This window comes from Lissotriton helveticus, chromosome 7 (assembly GCF_964261635.1).
Source record: "Lissotriton helveticus chromosome 7, aLisHel1.1, whole genome shotgun sequence".
Lineage (NCBI taxonomy): Eukaryota > Metazoa > Chordata > Amphibia > Caudata > Salamandridae > Lissotriton > Lissotriton helveticus.
The window spans coordinates 1,308,422,793-1,308,450,276 of record NC_136068.1 but is presented as its reverse complement, the minus strand read 5'-3'; the positions used below and the strand labels follow the sequence as shown (position 1 = coordinate 1,308,450,276).

At 47.8% G+C, this 27,484-nt stretch overlaps 1 protein-coding gene across 1 annotated transcript in view; it reads right to left on the bottom strand.

Annotated features, from left to right (window-relative positions):
* The window catches only part of CYGB (cytoglobin), a 194,712-nt gene extending 181,422 nt beyond the window's left edge, over positions 1-13,290 (bottom strand). Inside the window, exon 1 of the mRNA XM_078654600.1 lies at positions 12,194-13,290. Coding sequence (XP_078510726.1) covers positions 12,194-12,339 — 146 coding nt within the window. The 5' untranslated portion in view covers positions 12,340-13,290. The remainder of the gene's footprint in view (positions 1-12,193) is intronic.
* Positions 13,291-27,484: the final 14,194 nt, after the last annotated feature.

Here is a 27,484-nt window from a genome sequence, read left to right as displayed (position 1 = left end):
ATTAGATCCTCTATGTAGAGTGTTCCCAATTCCAGATGCATGGCGTATGTTGAAGTGCCTTTCGGCATTGCCAATTGGAATCTAAGAAAAACATTTTCCGCCTTCTGGATAGAGCTGGTGTCGGCATACCCCCAGACTCCCGCACCATATATGGCGGTAGCCAGGCACTTGGCATTGTAAATTTTTAATAGCTCCACCGGGGGCCTTTTTCCTTATCTCTGGGAAAAGCTCGTTAGAGCGGCTATTGATCTTTTAAATAGATTGCCCCTTTTGACTACGGCTGGCTTCCATGTTAACTGATCATCGATCATGATGCCCAGGTAAGGATATTGGGGAGTAACATCAAGTTTTTGGTCTTCAAGGTAAATAGCTTTTGTTCTTTTTTGGCCCCTGCCTGCTGTCATGACAAAAGTTTTCTTCACGTTCACCCTTAGATCTAGGTTACTCATGAAGGTCCTGTATCTGTTCAGTGAAGATTGAAGCTCGCGAGGGGTGCGCGCGAGAATGACGGCATCATCCGCGTAGAGCAGAGCGGGAATCAGGCGGTGGTTTATGCGTGGGAGGTCCTGAGCCCCCCTCAACATCTCCCCCTCCAGACCATTTGTATAGAGTGAGAAGAGGAAGGGGGCCAGGACACAACCCTGCCTGACTCCACGCCCTACGCTAAACGGGGCCGTCAACTCGCCATTTACGCCAAATCGTACTCTAGCCGTGGCACCAGAATAAAGTTCTCGTAAGAAATCCAGAAGAGGGGATTCTACTCCCATTTGGGCAAGGACCGTCCACAGCTTTGCATGTGAAACGCAGTCAAAGGCTGCGGACAGGTCGACAAAAACCATATAGATTTTATTAGCCTTGGCCTGTATATATTTTCCCATTATTAGGGTGAGATTGAGGGCCTGTTCGACTGTTCCGAAACCCTCTCGGAAGCCGAATTGGATGTCGGAGATAATACATCGGTCCTCACTCCACTGCTGGAGACGCTCTAGGATTACTCTCCCCACTACTTTCCCGAGCGAGTCCAGCAGTGATATGGGCCGATAACACTTCACATCTTGTCTGTCCCCTTTTTTAAAAATGGGGACCATTATTGATTTGGTCCAAGAGCTTAGCACTCCCTCATTCACGGCAGCAATGCACACTCTTGTTAAAATCGGGGCCCAGAGATCTAAATTATTTTTGAAAAAGTCCACTTCAGTAACTAAATGACACCACAAATTTAAATCAAAGGTGAGATTGACCACGGGCCCTGCAACTGAACTGCGCTTCCGTTCAGAAAGAGGTACACATGTGCACAGGCAAAATGCACTCCCTCACAGTGAACAATGTCAATGACTGAAGTGGGCTGACCCCTTGCACTGTGCTAAATGTTGTGGTGGGCGGAAGAAAAATTTTAATGACACTTGAACAGACCAATGAATAAAGCCGATTGACAAAAAGCCCTATATGTATGCATGTTAATCAAATATTTTTTTTAAATAATAGTCTGGCGAAATAACTAAAGCTGTCTCAAATGCCAGTACTAATACACACTATACCGATGGTGCTCAGCTGATTAAGTCAAGCATTCAAGACAGTACAGACTATCTAGTTGCAAAGGACCTATTGTGGTCTCACTAAGAACTTACAGGGGCTTACAGACTGTCCATCGCTTAACATTAGTTTTCTTTATTGTCACTCATTTGCTTGCTTCTTATTTAATGAATTTCTTGGTGCCAGTTTGCCCATCTTGTTTTTGTCACCTGGAGCATAGTTTATTTTCCATCTGTATGATTGGCTGGCTTCTGTTCTCCCATTGCTCACTTTTAGGGAGCTACTTTTTTCTTTGTTCTTAAGCACTCCAAGATAGTACATGTGTTTTCCAGCTCTCTCACTCGTGTGCTTCTCCCTCTGCCAAATACCCACCCTGGAACTCCGTGCTGCTGTCTCCCTTGTGTTATAAACTCTCTCCCATGTGCTTCTGTCCCCGCCAGACTAACTGTGTCCCCAACACTCTGTGTTGCTTATTTGCTTCTGTCAGCCCCAGTGTTGCTCTCCCTCATGTGCTGCTTTCCCCCAACCCACCATTTCCCCGTTGCTTCCCTCCACCCTGTCCTCAATCGCCTGCAAGTTCGCTGTCTTGTTATTCAATGCTAGGGTTTTTTTGGGGGACTGGATTGGCCGGGACCAGGCAGCAAATGTCTGCCAACCACTATGCCTTTAAAAAAGTGCATTGGCACTAAAGCTTTTTCATTTTTTTTTTATTTACCGATCTTCCTCAGGTAGGTAAGTAAAGAAAAAACGTGTGTGCATCATTCTGTGGGTGTGTATGTGTGCGTCAAGACGCATGGACGCTCATGTCATCACGTATGTGTGCCCCCCATCATTATGCCTTTTTAGGTCGAGCTTAATCCATCCCGTAGGGATGGTGGGCGAGATTATAGTAAGGCTTTCGAAAAGTCTCCCCAAACTGTGGATCGCGTACAGTTCATGTGACCACAACCACGCGCTTGTGCGTGCGCGCCGAGCTCCACCGCCACTTCAGCTCACCAGACTGCATACCCCCTCACTCTCCATATGCTCGCTCTCGCGCCTTTCTTTTGATCTCCCCCGCCCCCGCCCCCGCATCAGACTTGAAAGGAATGCACTCCCTCCGCCACAGCAATGCCGAGAGCTTGTTTTTAACTTTGAGGCTAGCTCGTTTCAGTTTCGCACGAGGCAATTCTTCCCATCCCTCCCCCCTCCCGCAGTCCGATGCCTTCTAATTCGCCCCCGCCCCCCTCCCCATTCGTGCCTTTAAATGTTTGTTTTCTTCAGAGCCAGGATGTCGCGGCTCGCCCCCCATCCCCACAGAGGCCATTTACAAACTTCTCCTTGTTTCTTTTATTTAAAGTGCGAGCTCTGGTTTTCCCTTTTACTGCTGGCGAACTTGATTTCCACTTCTTTCATGTGGTCGCTGGACAGGAACATCTGAAGTGAATACTTGCACTTCTATTGACTCCGTGTGTTTGCTTAGCTTGTAACACTTCACATTCACTGGTTAAAGAAGTTTATTATCCTAACAAGTTTACAGTGAACCGCTGCGGCGCTGAACAAGGCATTACCAACGTTACCAAAGGACACATATATTTGATTTACAGCCACAGAGGCCATTTACAAACTTCTCCTCGTTTCGTTTATTTAAAGTGCGCGCTCTAGTGTTCCCTTTTACTGTTGGCGAGCTTGATTTCCACTTCTTTCATGTGATCGCTGGACAGGAACATCTAAATTGAATACTTGCACTGCTATCGGCTCCGTGTGTTTGCTTAGCTGGTAATACTTCACATTCACTGGTTAAAGAAGTTTATTATCCTAACAAGTTTACAGTGAACTGCTGCGGCGCTGCATAAGGCATTTCCAACGTTACCAAAGGACACATATATTTGATTTACAGCCACAACAAACTTCTCCTCATTTCATTTATTTAAAGTGCGAGCTCAATTTTTCCCTTTTACTGCTGGCGAGCTTGATTTCCACTTCTTTCATGTGGTCGCTGGCCAGGAACATCTGAAGTGAATACTTGCACTGCTATCGGCTCTGTGTGTTTGCTTAGCTTGTAACACTTCAGTGTTTACTTTCAGGCCTTTATGAACAACTGTTTGCCAGAGTCCCGGGCCAGTTGGAACTGGAGCCGGTCCAGCAGGGTACCATATTAGACAGGGTATACTTATGATAGAGTTCCAAGTTCTCAGCTGCCGGCATGCGAAAGACCTCTTGTGGACCATACCAAAAATGTACAGTGGGTTTATATCCCGGCCAATGCTTATCATTGGTTGGCCCTATTTTTACACAACCCCCCACACACACACCTCCCCACCCCCCCACCCTCCAACACACACACACCCACACACACACACACCAACACACACACCCACACACAAACACCCACACACACACACACAACCCCCCTCACACACACACACAACCCCCCCACACACAACCCCCCACACACACAACCCACCACAAAAACACAACCCCACACACCCAACCCCTACCCCCTCACACAAACCCCCACCCCCATCCCCCACCCCAACACACACACACCCATACACCCCCACACCCACAAACACAATCCCACACACACAACCCCACACACGACCGCACACACACACAACCCCCGACACACACAACCCCCCCACACACACAACCCCCCACACACCCCCACACCCCCACACACCCTCCCACATCCCCCCACGCACACCCCACACACACACAACCCCACACACAACCCCACCCACACAACCCCACACACAACCCCCCACACACAGCCCCACACACAACCCCCACACACACAACCCCCCACACACAACCCCACACACACACCACCAACACACACAACCCCACCCACACACACACAACCCCCCCACACACCCTCCGTACACATACACACCCACACACACACACCCACACAGACACACCTCCACACACAACCCCAAACACACAACCCCACACAGACAACCCCCTCACACACAACCCACCACACACACAACCCCACACACACAATCCCACACACACAACCCCACACACACAACCCCACCACACACACAACCCCACACACACAACCCCCACACAACCCCCACACACAACCCCTACACACAACCCCCCACACACAACCCCACACACATACAACCCCACACACATACAACCCCCACACACAACCCCCCCACACACACAACCCCACACACAAACACACAACCCCCCCACCATCACACACTCCCACACACACACCCAAACCCCCACATACCCGCCCCACACACACACACACCCACACACACAACCCCACACACACAACGCCACACACACACCCACACACACAACCCCACACACACAACCCCACACACAACGCCCCCACACACAACCCCACCACAAACACAACCCACCACACACACAACCCCACCACACACACAACCCCACTCACACAACCCCACACACACAACCCCCCACACAACCCCCACACACAACCACCCACACACAACCCCCACACACACAACCCCACACACAACCCCACACACATACAACCCCACACACATACAACCCTACACACACACAACCCCACACACACACAACCCCACACACAAACACACAACCCCCACACACACAACCCCACACACACAACCAAACACACACCCCCCACACACAAACCCCCACACAACCCCCCCACACACACACCCCCCCCCACACACACACACACCCACACACACACACTCCCACACACACAACCAAACCCCCACATGCCCCACACACACGCACACACACCCCACACACACACACACACACAACCACACACACACAACCCCACACCCACACCCACACACACAACCCCACCACATACACAACCCACCACACACACAACCCCACCACACACACAACCCCACCACACACTCAACCCCTCACACACACACAACCCCACAAACACACACAACCCCACACACACACACAAACAACCCCACACACAACCCCCCGCACACTCACACACACAACCTCACACACACAACCTCCCACACACAACCTCTCACACACATCACCTCACACACACCCCCCACACACAACCCCCCACACACACAACCCCCCACAAACACAACACCCCCACAACCCCACACACACACAACCCACCACACACACAACCCCACCCACACACACACCCCACACACACAACACCCCCACACACACTCCCACACACACTGTGCCCTCACACTACTTTAGGCCACACACACTGCGCACTCACACTAGTTTAGGCCAGAAACACTGAGCCCACACACTACTTAGGCCACACACACTGCGCCCTCATACTAATTTAGTCCACACACACTGCGCTCTCATACTACTTTAGGACACACACACTGCGCCCTCACACTACTTTAGGCCACACACACTGCGCCCTCACACTACTTTAGGCCACACACACTGCGCCTTCACACTACTTTAGGCCACGCACACTGTGCCCTCACACACTGCACCCTCACACACTGCACCCTCACACACTGCACACTCACACACTCTGCACCCTCACACACAATTACACTCTACTGAATACAACATACACTCCACACAATACCACTCAGTGCCACATTATTCTATGCTACATAATTTCACTGCGCTCAACGCAACATACACTCCAAATACCACTCATTGCCACATAATTACACATCACATAATTACACTCTACTGAATGCAACACACACTCCACACAATACCACTCAGTGCCACATAATTATATGCTACATAATTACAATGCAACATACACTCCAAACAATACCACTCAGTGCCACATAATTACACGACACACAATTACACTCTACTGAATACAACATACAATCCTCATAATGCCACTCAGTGCCACATAATTGTATGCTACATAATTACACTGCGCTCAACGCAACATACACTCCAAATACCACTCAGTGCCACATAATTACATGCCTATCTATCGCCCTCACTCTATCTAACTATCACCCTCACTCCATCTATTGCCCTCACTCTATCTATCGCCCTCACTCTATCTATTGCCCTCACTCTATCTATTGCCCTCACTCTATCTATCGCCCTCACTCTATCTACCGCCCTCACTCTAGCGCCCTCACTCTATCTATCTATCGCCCTCACTCTATCTATCGCCCTCACTCTATCTATTGCCCTCTCTCTATCTATTGCCCTCACTCTATCTATCTATCGTCCTCACTCTATCTATCACCCTCACTCTATCTATCGCCCTCACTCTATCTATCTATTGCCCTCACTCTATCTATCTAATGCCCTCTATCTATCTGTCACCCTCTATCTGTCTATTGCCCTCTATCTATCTTTCGCCCTCTATCTATCTATCGTCCTCACTGTATCTATCGCCCTCTATCTATCTATCGCCCTCACTCTATCTATCGCCCTCTATCTATCTATCTATCTCTCTATCTATCTATCGCCCTCACTCTAGCTATCGCCCTTACTCTATCTATCACCCTCGCTCTATCTATCTGCCTATCGCCCTCTATCTATCTATCTATTGCCCTATATCTATCTATCGCCCTCACTCTATCTATCGCCCTCTATCTATCTATCTATCTATCTATCTATCTATCGCCCTCACTCTATCTATCGCCCTCTATCTATCTATCTATCTATCGCCCTCACTCTATCGCCCTCACTCTATCTATCACCCTCACTCTATCTATCTGTCTATAACCCTCTATCTATCTATCTATCTATGTATCGCCCTCTATCTTTCTATCTGTCTATCTATCTATCTATCTATCTATCTATCTATCTATCTATCTATCTATCTATCTATCGCCCTCACTCTATCTATCGCCCTCTATCTATCTATCTATCTATCTATCTATCTATCTATCTATCTATCTATCTATCTATCTATCTCTCTATCTATCTATCTATCGCCCTCACTCTAACTATCGCCCTCACTCTATCTATCACCCTCACACTATCTATCTGCCTATCGCCCTCTATCTATCAATCTATTGCCCTATATCTATCGCCCTCACTCTATCTATCGCCCTCTATCTATCTATCTATCGCCCTCACTCTATCTATCGCCCTCTATCTATCTATCTATCTATCTATCTATCTATCGCCCTCACTCTAACTATCGCCCTCACTCTATCTATCACCCTCACTCTATCTATCTGTCTATCACCCTCTATCTATCTATCTATGTATCGCCCTCTATCTATCTATCTATCTATCTATCTATCTATCTATCTATCTATCTATCTATCTATCTATCTATCTATCTATCTATCAATCGCCCTCACTCTATCTATCACCCTCTATCTATCTATCTATCTATCTATCTATCTATCTATCTATCTATCTATCTATCTATCTATCTATGGCCCTCTATCTATCACCCTCTATCTATCTATCTCTCGCCCTCACTCTATCTATCGCCCTCATTCTATCTATCTGTCTATCGCATTCACTTTATCTATCGCCATCACTCTATCCATCTATCTATCGATCGCCCTCACTCTATCTATCTATCAATCTATCTATCGCCCTCACTCCTATCTATCTAACTATCTATCTATCTATCTATCTATCGCCCTCACTCCTATCTATCTATCTATCGCCCTCCCTCTATCTATCGCCCTCCCTCTATCTATCTATCACCCTCACTCTATCTATCGCCCTCACTCTTTCTGTCTGTCTATCACACTCATACTATCTATCGCCATCAGTCTATCCATCTATTTATCGATCACCCTCACTCTATCTATCTATCTATCTATCTATCTATCTATCTATCTATCTATCTATCTATCTATCTATCACCCTCACCCCTATCTATCTATCCATCGCCCTCACTCCCATCTATCTATCGCCCTCACTCAATCTATCTATCGCCCTCCCTCTATCTATCTATCACCCTCCCTCTATCTATCGCACTCACTCTATCTATCTATCGCATCACCACATCATCACTCAGCACCACCACTGCATCACTCAGGGGCACCACAACATCACTATGCACTACCACAGCATCACTGAACGCCACAGCATCACTTGTTGCCACTACAACATCACTCATAGCCACCCCAGCATCAATCTGTGCAACCATTCAAGAACAGCTGGTTCAAATATGTTCTCTCAATGTTTCAAGCTTTATTACAAATGTCACAAAAAGATTTTAATATTTCACTTCTGTTCTTGGATTTTCGTCACAATAAAATACACTGAACATAATCTTCACAAAAGTTAATTACCAAAGTTTAAGCTATTGCCATTATACATTACAATAACTTTTATTTAAGTATCAATTATTTAAAAAAATTAAAAGCCATTGTTGCTATACGTGTCACATTTGCGAAAGTTATAACTATTGGCATTGTAAATGACAAAGCTATTAATTTCGCTATTTTCAAAACCGACACATAAATAAAAAAAAATTGTCATTTACAAAACCAATAGCTCAAACTTTCCTAATGCGAGACCTATTGCATTGCAAATGCTTGTTTTTTTGTTTGTTTACTTTTGGCCATGCTGCACAGAATCGCCTAAAGGCATTGACAAAGTAATTTGCCACAAAGACAGGATCTATTCGCTGCGCAATGCTTGTTTTTCAACTCAGCCAACCCCGTTTAAAAATTGACAGTTTGATAAATTGTCTTTTTAACATCAAAATATGGATGGATCGGAATTGGTTAAAATTCAATCTGGATAAAACAGAAGTATAATAATTGGTAACAACCCCCGAGCTTGTCTCCACTTATTTGGCAACTCTTTCTTTGTCTTTTTCCCACTCACAGGTCCATTGTTAAGGAGCAAAATAAGACATCCTTCTGAAAGCTGATTCGCCGTAGTTTCCTCCTTTGCTTTACGTTTTCATAAGCTACAACCTATTCTGAAATTCCTGCCAGAGGACGGCAGACGCTCTGTACTCTCAGCTCTGAGAGGCTCGAGCCTGGACTACTCCAACTCCCTTTATCTTGGCATCTCCAAGTATAGAATCCATAGGCTGCAAGTTATCCATCACCACACTGAAAGGGTGTTTACCACAGCCAAACACTGCTCACCTGGCCGGCCGGCCCTTCGCAATCCAACAAAGAATGTATTGTAAGACTGTGTACTGTGCACAAATGCCTCAAAGGACCTAGCAGTGGCTTCCTTACGAAGATTTTAGAAACATTGACCCGTCGCTATATTTTTGCGTTTTTCTCACAGTCTTCTTGCTATGACGCGTTTCAAATCCAGTCGGAGAGGCAAATCTTTTGTCGGTTAGCTTCCCATCTTTGGAGCAATCTTCCCTCCTCTATGCGCATGAGTGAAACATTCCAGATGAATGTGCGGCATCCAGGCATTCCACTCTGTCGATTCATTCTATGGGACAACCATACACCATTTTTACAACCGGATTGGCCCGAACACCAAGCAATTGGGTTGGCACAAATACCTGGTGTTGTGGTGGGTGGGCTGCAGAGCCCACCTTTGGGACAGCATTGAGTGAGGGCGCCCCTGGCCCCAGGCATACTACTCTGCTAGGAGCAGCGATAGGCTCCCTTTAGATCTGTGAACACTCCTCGAGATGACATATTGATCCCTGCTTTGCTGCAGCTTTAGCCCCAGAATGACTGCTTCATTCTGACTGTGTATTTTATTATATGAATTGTTTCAGCATTCCTTTTGTTTATGAATGCACTGTGCTTGTCTCTGTGCGGGTTCGTTAGCAAGGCTATGGTGCCCTTTGTATGTGATGTGTGTTGACGCCCTTTCAGAAGGTAAAAAAGTTGCATTTGAATGCATTATTAGAAAGGAAGAATAGTTAAAATACAGTCTACATTGTATCTTGCTTTCTCTCATGTACGTTTTCTGGAGGATTAAACATGCTTCATTTGTTAATAAAGCAATACCAAAGGGGATGATGGACGGAGTGTTGAACAATGCAAGCACTCACCCCCAGTCAACTGATCTGGGTTTAATCCATCATCATTCTTTAGCTCACTCCGCCACCCCAGTTCAGACATGGCCATATGCAAACCAGTCTGACCCTGTGTCTCATGGGAACAGTCCAGCCGGAACTGCCAAGCCATGTCTCCCTGAACCGGAAACAAGCATCCTGGGACCGGTTTCTGGCTAATCAGCCATCATCAGCCAGGCTAGCTTGAATCCAGTGGCAAAGTGAGCAAGGGACCCATGTCTGGGCATAACCTGCCAACTTAGGGCGAGCAAAGCAATACCAAAGGGGATGATGGACGGAGTGTTAAACAATGGAAGCACTCACCCCCAGTCAACTGATCTGGGTTTAATCCATCATCATTCTTTTGCTCACTCCGCCACCCCAGTTCAGACATGGCCATATGCAAATCAGTCTGACCCTGTGCCTCATGGGAACAGTCCAGCCCGCACTGCCAAGCCATGTCTTCCCTGGACCGGAAAAAACAACCTCACCAGCCCCTGGCACTACCTCCCCACCAGCCCCTGGCACTACCACCACCACTGCCTCTGCTCAGCACATCTCTGCCTCTTCCCCAAAACCCGAAGATGCCACTTTCTCCAGGTACCAACTCCCCAATACCTGGCTCTTCCCTGTGCCAACCCCTGACTCTGCCACCTTTCTCAATACCTGGCTCTTCCTCCGTGCCACCCCCTGACTCTGCCACCTTGTGCAATACCTGGCTCTTCCTCCGTGCCACCCCCTGACTCTGCCACCTTATACAGTACCTGTCTCTGTCCCAGTGCTACCCCCTGACTGTTCCACCTTGTGCGATACCTGCCTCTGTCCCCGTGCCACGCCCTGACTCTGCCACCTTGTGCAATACCTGTATCTGCCCCAGTGTCACCCTCTGACTCTGCCACCTTTCTCAATAGCTGGCTCTTCCCTGTGCCAACCCCTGACTCTGCCACCTTTCTCAATACCTGGCTCTTCTTCCGTGCCACCCACTGACTCTGCCACCTTATGCAATACATGGATCTGCCCCAGTGCCCACCCCTGACTCTGCCACCTTACGCAGTGCCTGGCTCTGTCCCCGTGCCACCCCTGACTCTGCCACCCTATCAGTAAGCCCCAGCGCGACCTGTCCTCCGACCCCAGCCCCGAACCCCAGCAGCTCTCCGGCAGCCCAGAGCCCCCGAAAGCGCCACTAAGACTTTGAATTTTACACCGATCTGTCGCCCACCAGCCCTCACTCTGCCCTGTCTACTCCGACAGTACTTGCCCCTTCAGTACCTGAGGATGGGGAGCCCCCTCCCTACCCAGATACCCCAGGCGACAGGACACCCTTTCCCATCGGGTGCACCCTGTGAACATGACATAACCTCCTCTTTTTTATTTTATGGCAATTTTATATAGCGCCGAACTCGACCCGTAGGTATTGCAGCGCTTTACAGGAGCACCAGTTACATTACACGAGGACAAGTTCGTTTTTGGTAGGCACGGGGAGATTAAGTGATTGGCCCAGAATCACAGGATGTTGACCCTACCCACAGCCACCCTCTTCCGAAGTACATACCTGCTGAGGATGGGGACCCCCAGCCCCTGCCTCTCCCTACAGTATCGTGTTTCTCTCGCCTGCTCTTGACAAGGGTGAAGACCCCCACGGCTCGTACCTGATGAGGATGCCCCCCACCCCCCCCGGCCTCGTACCTGATGAGGAAGGACCCGCCCCCCCCCACCCCCCCACCCCCCGCCTCGTACCTGATGTGGATGCCCCCACCCCCCGCCTCGTACCTGATGAGGATGGACACCCCCACGTCCTCGCAGTTGCCGTAGACCCGGCTCCATGTCTCGCGGATGAGGCGCTTCTCCACCTCGGTGATGTCCTCGTCCCGCTCCCACCCCTCCATCTCCACCACTCCGTCCTGCACCTTCTCCATGGAGGAAGCGACGAGGGGCGGCGGGGGGCGCAGAGAGCGCGCGCCCTGCAGGCTGCGGGGGTGCCGGGCAGGCGCGGTGCGGGGGCGCCCCAGAGATGGAGGCTCTAGGGAACGGGGGGCTGGTCCAGTGGCAGGGACTGCTCTGGGTGCGGGGAGCTCTATGTGTGTGTGGGGGGAGGGGTGCTGTGGGAGATAGGGGTGATCTGTCCTTGGCTGCTTCAGAAACAGGGGGTGCCCGGGAGCGCGAGGAGCTCCGGTTGGGGACTGTGCGGGAGGTGCGAGTGCGGAGTGCGCTGCAAGGGGGCTGTCAGTGGGGCTGGCAGTGGGGCTCCGTCCGTCGGTGTCTCTGACAGACGGATGCTTCCCTCCGGGTTTGCGCTCTCTGTTTATGGGCGGGGGGATGCGCGGAAGGCAGGGGTGCTTCTCGGTGGCAGTGTGGGTGATGTGGGGGAGTGCGGGGGTGCTCTGGCGTGGGTTATGTGTATGGGGTGGCTGTCTAAGTAGAGATGCAGTGTGGGCTTCACGGTGGCACTCTGGGTTGGTATCTTCTGAGGGGCGGGGGCGTCTAAAGATGGGACCGCTGTCCTGGGAGTCACCCGGTGTTTGAGAACGCTTGGGTCCTGGTGGGCACCTAGAAAAATAAAGGGGTTGGGGGTTTCTCAATGGCTACTCTTGGGATGCGTGATACACTCCTGGGGGTATTCTATCAGGGGGTGGGGGCAATGAATGGGGATCTTCTCCCAGGCAGCAGTAGTATGAGCTTGTCTCTCCGAGTGCTGCTCAAGAAATGAGAGTCCCTCTAGAGGAGGCTGCTGTGCAGGGGGCGCTGCTCTGGGTGGTGGGCGAATGCCTGGCAGCTCTCCAGTCAGCAGATGTGCCCACCCAGACCTCCCCACCCAAAGCACACTGCCCTCGGCTGGCCTGCAGTGTGCGCGCTCCGAAAAACTGAGCAAAAAGTGCTGGCACCCCGGAGCCTTTAAGGGCTGCCTGAGCTCCGTTGTGGCGCGTGGTGCTTCTCCACCCCGCCCTCGTCACCCTCCGCCTTTAGGGCACCCTGAGCTCTCCAGAGGGGCGGGGAGCGGGAAGGGGCTTGGGCTGCGCAGCTCCCTCTCCCCACACTTCGAAAACCACCCAGGAGTGGGACTGCTCACAAACTTGGATACAGAGGAAATAAAACAGCCCCTTCATGTATTGTATTGTAATTGCTTTATTTGAAGCGCTTCACAGCCCTCACGAGGCGCTGAAGTGCACATGGGGAGGCGTGGCACGCTTCATCTGGAGGGAGGGAGGCTTGGTTCGAAGAGTGCTGAATACAGCATAGCATAGGTGGAAGGAATCTTAGGGTGTTTGCGTGGCCAGGGCGCCCTTATGGGGTTTTAAGTCGCAGCGCTTATGAGCGTAATGGTGCCAAGAGAAGAGAGAGATAGAATGCAGGCGCTGTACAGAAATTGATTGTTGTGCATTAGTAGCGGTCTTTAGAGGCAGTGAGGTGTCCAACCGTCCGTAAATTTCACGGACCGTCCGTAAATTGGACCTCACGTCCATTGTCCGTGAGGATCCTTTTTACGGACACCTTTTGTCCGTAATTTTGGCCTTGCAGGGAACAGAGCTGTTCCCTGCGAGAGGCCTCAGCCCCCTGATGGGGCCGCCTCGCACCTTTGCTCCAGCACAAGAGCAGCCCCACCTGCCCATTGTCATTCTGTGTGGGTCTGAGAGCCACATATTTATTATCTATTTATGCATTTTTATATAGAGCGGACTTTACCCGAAGGCGTCAGAGCGCTTCACAATAGGAACAGAAATGAAACATAATGAGAAACATTACACAAGAACAGATTACAAAAGCATACGTTACGTTACATAAGGTAATAGTGATAATTGTGAGCAAACATAATACATGAGGTAGTAAAAATTGTGAGCAACCAAAAATACATGAGGTACTAAAAAGTGCACAAGAGGAAAATGTGACAAGTGTGCAGTTACAAGAGAAAACAAAGTATAATTTGAGGTATAATACTGCAATAAGAGCTAGACACTCAGGCACAAGAACAAGCGTTACGTAGGCAAAGGTGGCACTTGTGCAGGTATCAAAGGTAAAAACATGTGAGAGGTAGCAAACCGTGTGTTACAAGGGCAAAGTGGTGTGTGCATGTTACAAAAGGGCACCAAACACAATTACATGGAAAATACTGCAAAAAGGCAGACACTCCAACCACAAGAACACACTGGGAAGGCACTTCCATGGTCATGGAAAGTAGAAATTTTCAGTATTGGGAAGTCTTCCTCCAAATAACAAGAGGACGTGAATTACTTTTGGAGGTGTCTCTGGAGGAGGAGAACTTTGAGGTCCCTTTTGAAGGCCTGGGAGGAGACGGTGGTACGGAGCTGAGGCGGAAAGGAGTTCCAGATTCTCACTGCGTTGCCTGAAAAGGATTGGGCCATTGTTCTTTCCTTCTTGAAAGTGGGAGGTTCAAGCAGTAGATTCTCCGCATTGCGTGAAGGTCTGGAGCCTCCAGAGAGTTTCAGTTTATTCGCCAGGTAGCGAGGAGAGGAGGAGTGCAAGGCTTTGAGGGTGATACAAGCGGTCTTGTAGATAGCTCTAGCCTCGAAGGGAAGCCAGCGGAGGGTGGATAACATCGGTGTGATGTGATCGCTTCTTTTGGCCCCATAAATGAAGCGTGCTGCTGAATGGAAAACAGACTTAAGTGGGGACAGGTGAGATTTGGGGAGGCCAGTGAGAAGAGAATTGCAGTAGTCTAGTCTGGAGAGGACCAGCGATTGCACCAGGGTTATCAGGTTCTGCTCCGGGAAGAAGTGACAGATTCCCCAAAGAAGGCGCAGTTGGTAACGAGCAGATTTTGCAATAGAATTGATGTGGGGAGTTAGATTGAGTTTTTTGTCTAGAATGACACCAATGGATTTTGCGCTGTCGACAATGATGGGTTTATTGTTTAGTAGATTCATCTGATCCATCCATGATTGAACCGGGGGAGGAGAGAGTGAGGAGGAGAAGAGGAGGAATTCAGTTTTGGAGGGATTCAGAATCAATTGATGAGTTGACATCCAGTTTTGAATGGAGTCAAGAGTAGAGCTTAGGATGGAGAGATCATGAGTGAAGGCAACCTTGAGGTAGAGTTGAGTGTCGTCTGCATAGAGATGATAGTGAATCCAGGATTTGCTTAGGAGGTTTCCCAGTGGTTCTAAGTAGAGATTGAACAATGTGGGTGCAAGTATAGAGCCTTGGGGAACACCTTGACCCACCGCCACAGGAGAAGAAAGACTGTTCGCTATTTTGATCATTTGAGATCTGTCAGAGAGGAAGGATGCAAACCATTTAAGCACAGTGCCCTCCATGCCCATTCTCTGTTGAAGAATATTGAGTAGGGTGTTGTGATTGACAGTGTCAAAGGCTGCAGAAAGGTTAAGGAGAATTAGCAGACAGGACCCCCCTGAGTCGAGTATCCTCAGCGCATCATCAACCACTTGCAGTAGGGCTGTTTCAGTGCTGCAGTTTTGGATGAAGCCGGACTGACAATTGTCAAGAAGATCATTGTCCTTGATATGACGAGAGAGTTGTTTTGCTACACATCTTTCTGTGATCTTCGCAAGAAAGGGAAGGTTAGTGATGGGGCGGAAGTTGTTGAGGTCATTCGCATCAGCAGTGGGCTTTTTAAGCAGAGGGGTGACCTGCCCAGTTTTGAAGGAGACAGGAAGGGAGCCTTGCCAGAGGGAGAGGTTGATCAGAGTGGTCCAATAGGAAAGGGAATGGGTATAGAAGTCAAAGGCAATGGCAGTGGGGATAGGGTCAAGAGAATGGTTGGAGGGCTTTGTTTCGCGTATGCACTTGAGAAGGGCATCTTCAGATATGGGGTCAAAGCTCTGCCAAATGGCTAAGGATTTGCACTCCTCTGGAGGTGTAGGATGAGCGACCTGATCCACAAGTGATTTCACTTTTTCATCGAAGAAAATAGCAAAATCCGCTGCTCTCTTTGTAGAATCCTCCACCTTGGAGGTTGGGGGAGAGCAGCTCGGAATCTTGATGAGATCGAATAGTTTTTTGGGTCTATTTTTGGCGGAGTCAAGGAGGGTTTTGAAGTGCGCCGCTTTCTCAAGGAAGATGTGCTTGTGGTACTTGGATCTTGCTGTGCGAAGCATGGCTAAATTGTCAGTGGAGGGCACTTGCCTCCATTGCTTCTCCAGGAATCTTAGCTGCTTCCTTTCCTCATAAAGGGACTTGTTGAACCAAGGTGCTGAGGGGGTGGGCCTTATCCTTTTGCTTTTGAGTGGAGCGACGTTATTAATTTCAGCTGCAAGAACTGTGAGGCATTGGGAGGTGAGATCGTCAACAGCTATGTTCGGGTCTAGCCTTGGAAGTGATAGCAAAGCTGATTCACAGAGGGGACCGACATCAATATTTTTGGCATCACGGAACCAGGAGATGGCCCTCTTGGGTTGGCCAAGAGTTATAGAGTGTGAAAGTTGAAGAGAGAATGGGATGAGGTGGTGGTCAGACCAATCTACATGAATTGGGGTAGTGGTAGAAAGCATGCCTGCTTTTGAAATAACAAGGTCCGGGATTGCGCCCTTAGAGTGGGTTGATTCAGTGCAATGGTGGATAAGATCGTTTGCAGAGAGGAAGGTGGCCAGTGAGTTCGCGGAGGAGTCTTGCGGTACGCCCCAGTGGAGATTGAAGTCACCCACGAAGGTCTGATTGTCACTTTGTGAGTATTGGTCGCTGATGAAGTCAGTGAGATCTTCTATAAACGATGGGCCACTACGAGGCGGGCGGTAAATGATATGGAATCTGAGCGGTGAACGGTGTTGCAATTGAAGCTCAAGAGAAAGGCATTCAAAGGTGTGGGAGGAGCTGATTGGAGAAGCCTTAAGTTGGAGGGCGTTTCTAAAGATGGCTGCAACACCTCCCCCCGTGTTGTCAGTTCTGTCACTCCTAAATATGGAATAACCTGTGGGTAATAGGAGATCAAACATAGAGTGAGAGGTATCTTTGTACCAGGTCTCTGTGAGGAAGAGCATGTCAAGTTTGTGAAGGGTGATGGTATCGGAGATTTCAAGTTTGTGTTTTACTGCAGATCTGCAGTTGTGAAGCATACAGCGCAGCTCTGAAATGACTGTTTTGGTGACGGGGGCACTTGGGCTCTGAAGGGTGATCGGGATATTGTACTTATGTGGGGGTGCTCGGGAGAGTTTAGGTGGATGCTTTGTTCTGACAGAGGTGATGGTCGGAATAGTGTAGATAGTGGGGTTGCTCGTGTATGCCTGTTGAAGAAGGGTGGCGTTCAAGGGCTTGTGTGAGTTAATGACGTTTGCAGACGAAAGGTTGAGCTTGGCTGTATTGGGGTCAGGGGGCAAGGTGCATCTCATGGGAAGTTGGGAGGGAGTAGAGGTGCATGGAGGGGTGGAGATCTTAGAGCATAAAAGTGAAATGGCAGCTGTAAGCTGGGAGATGGAGGTGATCAGAGAGCCTAGCGTATTTTCCAGTGAGAATGAGGCAGAGCACGGAAGGTTGGGTGGCTCGATTGAAACAAGGGGGGGTGGAATTGGTGGTGGAAGGCAGGGAGAGGTGGGGGGACAGGAGGTGATTTGGGGTGTGGGGTTGACAGGTGGGGAAAGGTGGAGGTTGAGAGTGGGAGTAAGTGAGTTGGGGGTTAAGGGAGAGTTGTCATTGTTGGTGCTGCAAGAGGGAGAGGAATTAAGGACAAATTTAGAGGGAGAAAGGTGTGGAACACGGCGGTAGGGAAGTAGGAGGGTGGAGGCCTGTGTGGCGTCATGGGAATGTAGGAGGTTTGGGAGCAAAAGAGGTGCAGTGGTTGTGGAGGTCCTGTCAGTTAGGAGAGGTGGCAGTGAGGGAACGGTCATCTGGCAGAGTGAGGGGGGTTGAGAGAAAGGGAAGTTGAGGAAAGGAAGTGGTTCTGCTGGGCCCGAGGGAGGGAGATGGAAGGGGTTACTAGGAGGGGAGAGGGGGTAGTGCAGCAGTACTAGAGGAGTAGGAGGGAGGAGAGAGATGCAGTGGGAATGTGGCGAAAATGGGGTAAATGACGAGGGGATGAAGGGGTGGAGAGGAGGGATGGAAGGAGGGCTAAGGGGAGCATAGGGAAAGTTAATTGGGGAGAGGGTTGGAGGAGAGGTGGACTAAAAAGGGGGTGATGGGAAGAAGTATGGGGGAGGAGAAGAGATTGGAGTATCGTGATAGTGCAGATGGGATGAGGAGCGTATTAGCTAGTGGTAAGGCTGAAGTAATGTTGGAGGGGACATACTGTGAGGAGGGAGGAATAGGAGATGAGGTAAGTTGGGGGGGAGGGAAGAGTGCCGACCTGTGCTTCTCGAGAGTGCAGCCAATTGGAGTGAGGTGGGGTCGGCGGAGGAGAAAGGGAGTAATGGGTGGAGCTGGAAGGAGAGTCAGGGGGAAACCCGGTTGCAGAGGAGGGGAGTAAGGAGGGGAAGAGGTGGTCAAAGAGCGAGAGGTAGGTGTCTTTGCCTTGGATCATGACAGTACCGTTGTTATAGAGTGAGATAGTGAGGTAGCCATTGAAGCACTCAGAGGGGGAAATTTTTAGTTGTTTCCCATAAGGGATAGAGGAGGAAGAGGTGACGTTAAGGGAATTGTAAAAACTGTTGGACCAAGAGGGGGTGTCGCGAGTAAAGAAAATGAAATCGTTTTTGAGCCTCCCAAGACAACCATTGTAAAATTGATCAACAAAAAGGGAGTCCGGGAAACGTTCAATAGTGTTATGCTTCAGTCGTTTTATTGTAGCTTTAGTCTGGTCGGGAGGATAAATGATTTTGTAGCAATTGGCTCCAGTCTTAACTCGAGAGGTGGCCATGTTGGGAAGATGAAGCGAAGACGGGTGGGGGAGAGATGAGAGGGGTGTTACTGGGAAAGCGGTGGTGAGGAGAAATAAAAGGGCAAACAGGGGGCGCATAATCCAAAAGTTAATGGTGAGATAACCGAGTTAATGTGCCGTCAGGGAAGTGAGGTGGGTATTTGTTGGGCCCTTATCTAGGAGTATGAGGTGTACTAAATGACCACCCAGTGACCATTGGAGAACACTGAACTTAATACCAGCCTGCTAATAGAACCAAGAGGAATTGCTGTTTTGGGCCACGAGGAACTTTTGAACTTTTGTCTGCACTTGCCTGTCATCGCAGCTACAGCTTGCCGGACCCGCTACGCGGGTCCCGCTTCGCTGCTTGGAGGGGTGTTTTCCGTGCATCGGTCCTGGGGCAGAGACTTGGAGGTTTGTGAAAGCTGCAGGGCTGCGAGCGGTGCCGCAGGGACTCGAAATCCCAGGAGTCCCTGCAGGTTCAAACCATCAGCACCTGGCCCGCTCTCCCTGCTGCCACGCCCCCTGCCCATCCTCACCTCTTTATAACTCGGGAGCGCACGGGAGCATCCCGGGAGAAGCCCGGGACAAGGGCGGGGCCGTCTGCGGCAGTCCGAGGCCGAAAGAGGTTGGGTTGGGCCACCTCCCTGACATTGCGACCTTGGCTTCTGGAGTTAGCTTACATTTGTGTATCTAGAACCTGTTTGATCTCCCTTATAACTCCTGTTGTGGTAGTCTGTCATAAGGGTTGATAAGTGCAATCTATAAAAATGACCCTACGATCTGGTAAGGAAAGGCAGGTTCAGGTATCGACAACGAATGGGGTGTTTACAGGTACCATTGATCAATTTTTTAAACGTACTACCAGCATTCTGGAAAAAGAAATAGCCCTTGTCGAAAAGCGCTTATCTATTGACATGGTCACTGGAACGCGCTCATCACTAGGGAAAATTGGTCAGGTTGTCTCCCCAGTTCCCTTAACCCAACTGGTCTGTACTGACAGTAATGTTATGATCCCAGACACTGTGTTAGCGGACCAGGAGTTGGAGGGGGGTGCTATTGCTCTAGATTCATCACAAGGTAGTTCTTTATATCATAATCTAGTAAATATCGAGACTGATATCTCGGCTAGCTCTAGCACTGTATTAGGCCCAGAGCCAAAAAACCCTCCCATAGATAAATTGTCCAAACTCACATCTAGTAAAAGGAAACGGGAAGAGATAACGCAGAAGGGGGGCACTAAGAAGGCCTTGAGAACAAATAATGTTGTCACATCCAAAAAAAACACTGTAGCCCCCTCGCTAAACCATCCATTGAATATTAAAAATCATTCCCTCACAAATGATGTTGAAGGTATTATCATGGACAAAATAGAGCCGTTGATTAAATCTCTTCTTCTGCCCCTATTTGAACGAACAAGGTTGTTAAACGATAAAATGGATCAGATGGAGGCATTAGTAAGAGAAAACGCGGTTACCCTGAAAAAGATATCACATACACTTGATAGTACAGGGCCTTGACCGGCAAAAGCCAACTAATAATGGGAGCTCAGGGCAACAGGCCAAACCCGTATCATCACTCTCTAGAGTTCCACAGCAGAAGCAGGTTACTGGCAGGACAAAGAGTATACCGGTAAAGAATGTATCTTACAAGGCAGGCCCAGCTAATAAATCCCAGCCTGCCCCTAGAGGGTCCCCTAAATCTACCCGTTCCATGGACCATGAAAATCTGGTCAGGAAGTAAGTTCCTTCCAGAAAACAATGTGTCAATCTCCCACCGGAGTCACTGCCATATACTATAATTTTAACGGGAGTGGTCCCCCAGAGGAGGGGAAGGTGGAATCATATTGAGACCTGTATAACAAAGTAAATTTTTGGCTTAATAAGAATCGAACACTTCCACCAATGTCCAAAGCAGAGATCCTTAATGTTAGGAGAGTCGATTGGGTGGGTTACAGCGAAAAAGATCTAGGGGGGATTGTATAGTTGTCAGTTTCAGGGAGCCCTCGGTGGTGGATTTTATTTGTAGGGAACCAAGATTTGGAAGGGTGGGTGATGTTCAAACACTTTCCCTTTACTACTTCTATCCTAAACTTGATAAATCTAGAGATTATCCCTGCCAAAAGCCATCCTATCATAATAATAGACCCAGAGGAAGATATCCCCCCGACGTAGCCACCTACCCTATGTTCTTGCCTCACCTTTCAAATCGATTTGCACCGCTAAGCGGGCTGGATGGAGTTGACTGACTTGACTGGGGGTTAGTCGATACTAATATTAGAGTGCCCAGACCAATATGTAGACAAGAGTCCCATTATTCCCCACACGCGTTGGAGGTGGTTAGTAGCATTCAAAGCCCAAGTACTGTTGCAAAAGTATTACCGGGGGAACTGTTAGGAGATGGCCCAATTGGTAGCCATTTGGTAGAGGGATCTGAAAGTAGGCCATTAATAGAAGAGAGAAGTAGGGGGCAGATTGCTCCAATTCTTAATGAACCAATAGATCAGGCGCATACTCTCAAGATAGCCTCTTGGAACATTGCGGGGTTGAAAGGGAAATTGGATGGGGCAGAATGGGGGGATTTCATAGATCTTTACGACATCCTAATATTTCAAGAAAGTTGGACAACTGATGCAGTTTTTCGTTTTGGTTACTTAAACTTTTTTAAACCTGCCATTAAGGGGATAAAGGGACGACCGTCAGGTGGGCTTGTTATTTGGATCAGACAATCCCTATGCTTTAGGCCACTCGTATTGTTTACCCAAAATGCTGATATATTGGGGCTAAAACTTAGCAGAGCAAACCATCAGGATCTGTATATAATTAACATATATGCAAGGGGACTACCAGGAGGAAAGAGCCCTGCAATTATAGAGGACCTAGATATCTTATTGAATACAATTGGCAGAGACAAGTGTGTATCAGTGGCAGGGGATCTAAACTGTACGTTCGAACCATTGCCCAGTTTGGATGACGGTTGTTATGGAGAGATTGATCAGTTATGGAATATCCCCTGTCTTGTTATAGCACAGGTTAAAAAGGTTACAGAGGCTGTAATGCAGTGGCTTGGCTTGTGTTTGGAGTGGGGTTTAAGGGCAGCAAATGGAAGGACGACATCAGATTTGGTTGGAAAGGCCACTTTTGACAATGGCTCCAGTACTAGTCGTATTGACTATTTTTTAATTAAAATGGAGTTCTGGACATTACTAGGGGATATGCAAATAATTGTAAGACCAGAAAGCGACCATAATCCCTTGGCTATTAACCTGAAAGTTGATGGTGGTCTGGTTAGACGAAATGCAACAAACTGTATCACTAATAAACAAAACAAAGTGCACGTGCTGCTATCTAGTTATTTGCCCTCAATTTTTGGCTAAAACATCTGACTTTGAACCAATGTTTCATGTGGAAAAAGTCACATTTTATTTAAATTATTTTTGTGTCAATTAATCAATTTTGACTTTTTTGGAAAATTAATTATACCAAGTTTATCATTTATGACCTTCTGTACAAAACAAACTTATTTACAACAATGTAAAACAACTAAGTTGTTTTACATTGTTGTAAATAAGTCAGATGTTTTAGCCAAAAATTTAAGGCAAATAACTAGATAGCAGCACGTGCACTTTGTTTTGTTTATTAGTAGCTTGTGGCAAGCTGTGCTGTTGGGTGCCCAGACCCAGTGGTGGTGTTAGTGTTACAAACTGTATCACAGCAGAGACCATCATCACTAATGATTGTCGTAGGGTCCGTTGGTGTAGGGTCCTAGATGACCCAGTCACCATCAATAAAATTTCACAAGAAGTGTCAGCGGCGGTCATAAAAGCCAGATCAGCATCCGAAGAACTGGGGTCACTCGAACAAATTAGCACAATTCACGAGTCTCTTTTTGATAAATTAAAAACTTTTTTTACAAAATCTGGGACTTCAGTGAAAACCGGTGGGAATTTTTCGGGTACCAAATGGTATGATAAAACTTGCCGTCAGGCCCATAGTTACCTGATCGCTGCCATTAAAACTAGGGTGACATTAGCTATCCAAGCGGAAAGGGCGAGATATAAGAAAGTTCTAAAGTATGCGAGGACGGGGTTGAGTATTTTTCATCCCAGTTCTGCGGCACGGCGACGGGAAGAAATGATGCAGGGGAGAGTGATTTGTCACCTCTACTGAAAGCTATTAGTGGGCCACTAGTCTTTGATAACATTGAGGCGGTGAATTCATTAAGGTTGGTCCAAGCAGGCAAAGCGCCTGGTATGGACTGCGTCCCAGCGGATCTCTTTAAGCATGATTTGGATAACTGGGCTCCTTATATTACTACTTTGGCTAATGCCATCGCCAAAGGCGCCAGGGTACCTGACTCCTGGAAAGGGGCCGAAATCCTTCCTGTCTTTAAAAAAGGTGACAAGACCCTCCCAGGGAACTATCGTCCTATAAGTCTTATAGATGCCCTGCAGAAAGTTATAGCTAGGATGCTTTTGGGTAGAATCCAGACTTGGATGAACGAGGAAAACATCTTGTCCCCGTTGCAAGCTAGCTTCAGGCCAAGTGCAAGCACTGTCGACCAAGTGCTCAGATTTATTCTGATATACTGGAAGACAGTGCACCTAGGTGAGGGCACTATCTATGCAGCGTTCGTGGACCTCAAATCCGCGTTCGACTTGGTCCCTAGAGAGAAGATGTGGGCGGCCTTAAGAAGAATGGGAATGCCACCTGAACTTCTCGAGCTAACTATTAGGCTGCATGACAATAACTTCGCCAGAGTAAGATGGGGTAGTCAGGGGCAGGTGACCGAGCCTTTCCCAGTGACTCGTGGTGTAAGACAAGGGTGTGTTTTGGCACCAACTTTGTTTTTACTTTTTATAAACCAAGTAGTGCAGTTCCTAACTGATACCCCGACCGATGCGCCAGTATTGGGCGGGACAAGGTTTCCCCTCCTAATTTTTGCCGATGACACGTTGATTTTGTCAAAAACACAGGTGGGATTTCAGACCGCAATAAATACATTTGTGGAGTTCTGCAAAATGAACGACCTTGAAATCAATGTATCCAAAACCAAATTCATGGTCCTAACTAAGAACAAACCATTGCGGGGTCAAGTTACAATGAATGGTACCACCTTAGAGCAAGTAGGGGTGATGACCTATTTAGGGGTGGTTATAGACTACAGGCTACGTTGGAAGGAGCAGATCGAGGCCCTTTGTTTAAAATTCGCCCGTTTATCGGGTTGCTTGGTTAAAGAGCAGCGATGCGCCCAAACTAAAAGAGTCCTGCCAGCATTAAAGATCTACAACGCAAAAATTAGCTCAGCCATTCTTTATGGCTCGGATTTATGGGGTAATGTAGATCTTGCTCCACTAGTTAAAATCCAAAATAAGTTCCTCCGTAGCTTGGTAGGACTCCCGCAATCAACACCGATACTTCCCCTTATGTTAGATATGGGCTGTCATTCCATTAGAGATCAGGCTCGATATAGGATGGTAGCCCAGTGGAGACGTATCTGGTCCACTTTATGTTTGCAAATGAGATTCTGGATGTGAGATCGATAATAGGGTCAGGAAACCTACCTTGGTTCAAGGAAGTGAAGTCCATACTTCAAAAAATGGGCCTTAATCTACAGTGGTCAGATCCAGGAAACCAGGTATTCCCGTTGAAAAAAGAATTTAAACTATTATATTGGGCTACTGTAAAAGAAGATATTGTCCTGCTTTCACAGACCCCGAATTTGACTGGTCTTTTCTTGCTCCACAAGGTGGACCCCCCATACTGAGACCTATTGGGACAATATTACTAAAAGTCTTGATAGGAAACTGTATCACCAATTTAGAGTTGGCACGCTACCAGTAAGGGAGTTTACTAACAAATGGCACAACCAATCGATCATGTACTGTCCCTGGTGTAGTGAGCAAAAGGAATCCATCGGCCATCTCCTCTTTGCATGTCCAGCTTACTCCGCACCCCGTCGCAAGTGGCTTAAGCCCATTTGCAGGAGGATAAACTTACGGGTGTGTGAGGAAGCTCTCAGTGTGTTAAGATCTAATACTACAGAGTGGGTGTCCATAGGCATGGCCAAATTTCTAGGATGGGCTTGGACCATCAGAGCTTGGCACCTAGGCACTTACATACTTGGAGAAAAATGAGGTAGATGTAGGAACTTACCATATAATTTTGTTATCACGAATGTATTGTACATTTTTATTGACTTTTGGAACGTCTTTTCGATACCATTTAATTGTATTTTAGCTTGTAAATGAATGAATTGTATCTTGAATGAATTGTATTTTTAATGTTGTATTTTGTATATATTATATTTGTTGTCTTTTATGAAGAATATTCGAAATAAAGACGTCTGAAACTGAAACCATATTCGGCACCAGCCGCCATGTATGCCCAAGTTCTCAACAGACTACTATATGACCCTAAGCTCCTGTGAGACACTAACGTTAGGGCAAAGAGCATATGGTGGATCACAAATTGATTAGCAATGTCTAGAAAATGCACAACAACCTCGTCATCTTCAGTCCACCTCTGATGCAGCAGGAGTCATGACTCAATTTGAACTGTCCCCCCAGAGAAAGTTGCTTAATAGGTGCAGCAGGCACTACTAGATGTGCACCTGTGAAAAATGAATGACAGAATGACAATGGGGCAGTTTGGACGGCTAATATCGCCTTCCATTCCTGCTGAGCTCAAAGCTGCCCACAGGATCTCAAAGTCTACCAAAGCCGCCTTATTTATCATGAACATTAGGCAGAGAGTGGGGCTGCTGGCCCATTTGAAGCATTTAAAAACAAACGGAGGCATTTGCACTTGTGAAAGGACCGTGAGTGGGCTTGAAGGCTCTCCTGCCCCTCCTGCACTCTCGGAACTCGGCCTGCAAATGAAAATGAGAAATCAGAGGCTTTCAAAGCGCATTTAAACCGTTAAGTAAATGAAACCCACAAGTTGCCATTTGTAAAAAAAAAAAAGGAGAGTGCCAGTGCTCTCTTCAGGAGGCGTCTGCAGCTTACACCCCGCATTGCCCCTGCCATGCTCCTGGTGATAATAACAACGCTTCTACTACCCATCACACTCATACAACTGCCAGAATTTGGATATTTTAGGCCCCCAACGTTATAAGAATGGCTTGAGCTGCAGGTAATAGCCGTTTTTAATGTATCTTGAATCAATAATTAACTGTTAACAACAACAACAATACAGCGTATTCTTGCAGCCAAGAACAAGTAGGAAACAGTTTACAAGACAAAAGTGGGCACTGTAGTAACGCGATCATGTCCATGTCTGATAACAGCATGGAATATTCCCCAGAAGGTTTAAAAGCACGGCAAGTTGAAAAAAAGGGTGACACAAGTAGGCCTCTGTAACCAGACTTGAAAATGTCTTTTCAGCGTAGCCTTCTGTAATGAGTCTGTGCAGGGAACAAACATAGTTGTCCCGTAGGTCAAATGAATGCAGCGATCTATTAACGGGGACCTAGCCAATCATCTATGGGTATAAGTATATCATTGAATGATTCAAGGCAGAACTCCCTTTATATATGCAGTGTACTATTCCATCAATATCAATCAGCATATGTCAAAGTCTGGTGCAGACGCGCAAGTGCTCCGTGTGTGATATATACTTACAAATATACACACATAGCACAGGATATCCACATATTTTACACCACAGATTATACTGAACTAATTACCTTCTTGACTCAAGTGTGGTAGGTAGATAACCCTGTGGGTATGTTGAAATTTTCACCCAGGTGGAATTAAGCTGTTGTCAGATCAGGACAGTACATTCTGTCTACTGTCTTTAGCATGAATAATCTTTTCTCAGTCTCCTGGGGTTCTCACATCATATGACTATCCTGATGAAGATTTCACAATCTTCCAGCGCATCCCATAAAATGAGCTGGGCCCTGTGTAGTGGAAGCGCTGGCCGTCCAACATTGCTTGAGGAGGTTGGTGATTATAGAGCAGAGTTCAAGTTGCTGACTGATGTTGATGGAATGCGCTGCATTTTTAAATGGAGAGGGGCCTAGAATCATTGGATTACATACCATTATGAACCTGGACGATTGGTTGGGTTTGTGTTGAGTGATCGCTGCATTAATTTGACCCTTGGGACCATTGTGTTTGTTGTAGAAGAGTTGGGGAGAGGAGCTGGCCTAATGGCTAGGGTGGTCGACCTCGAATCTAGGGAACTGGGTTCGACTATCGGCAAAGACGCTGAACATCCTGTGAGTCTGGGCAAATCACTTACTCTCAACGTGCATAACAAGTGCAGAGCCCAGCACTGACTGGAAACCACTGGATCAAA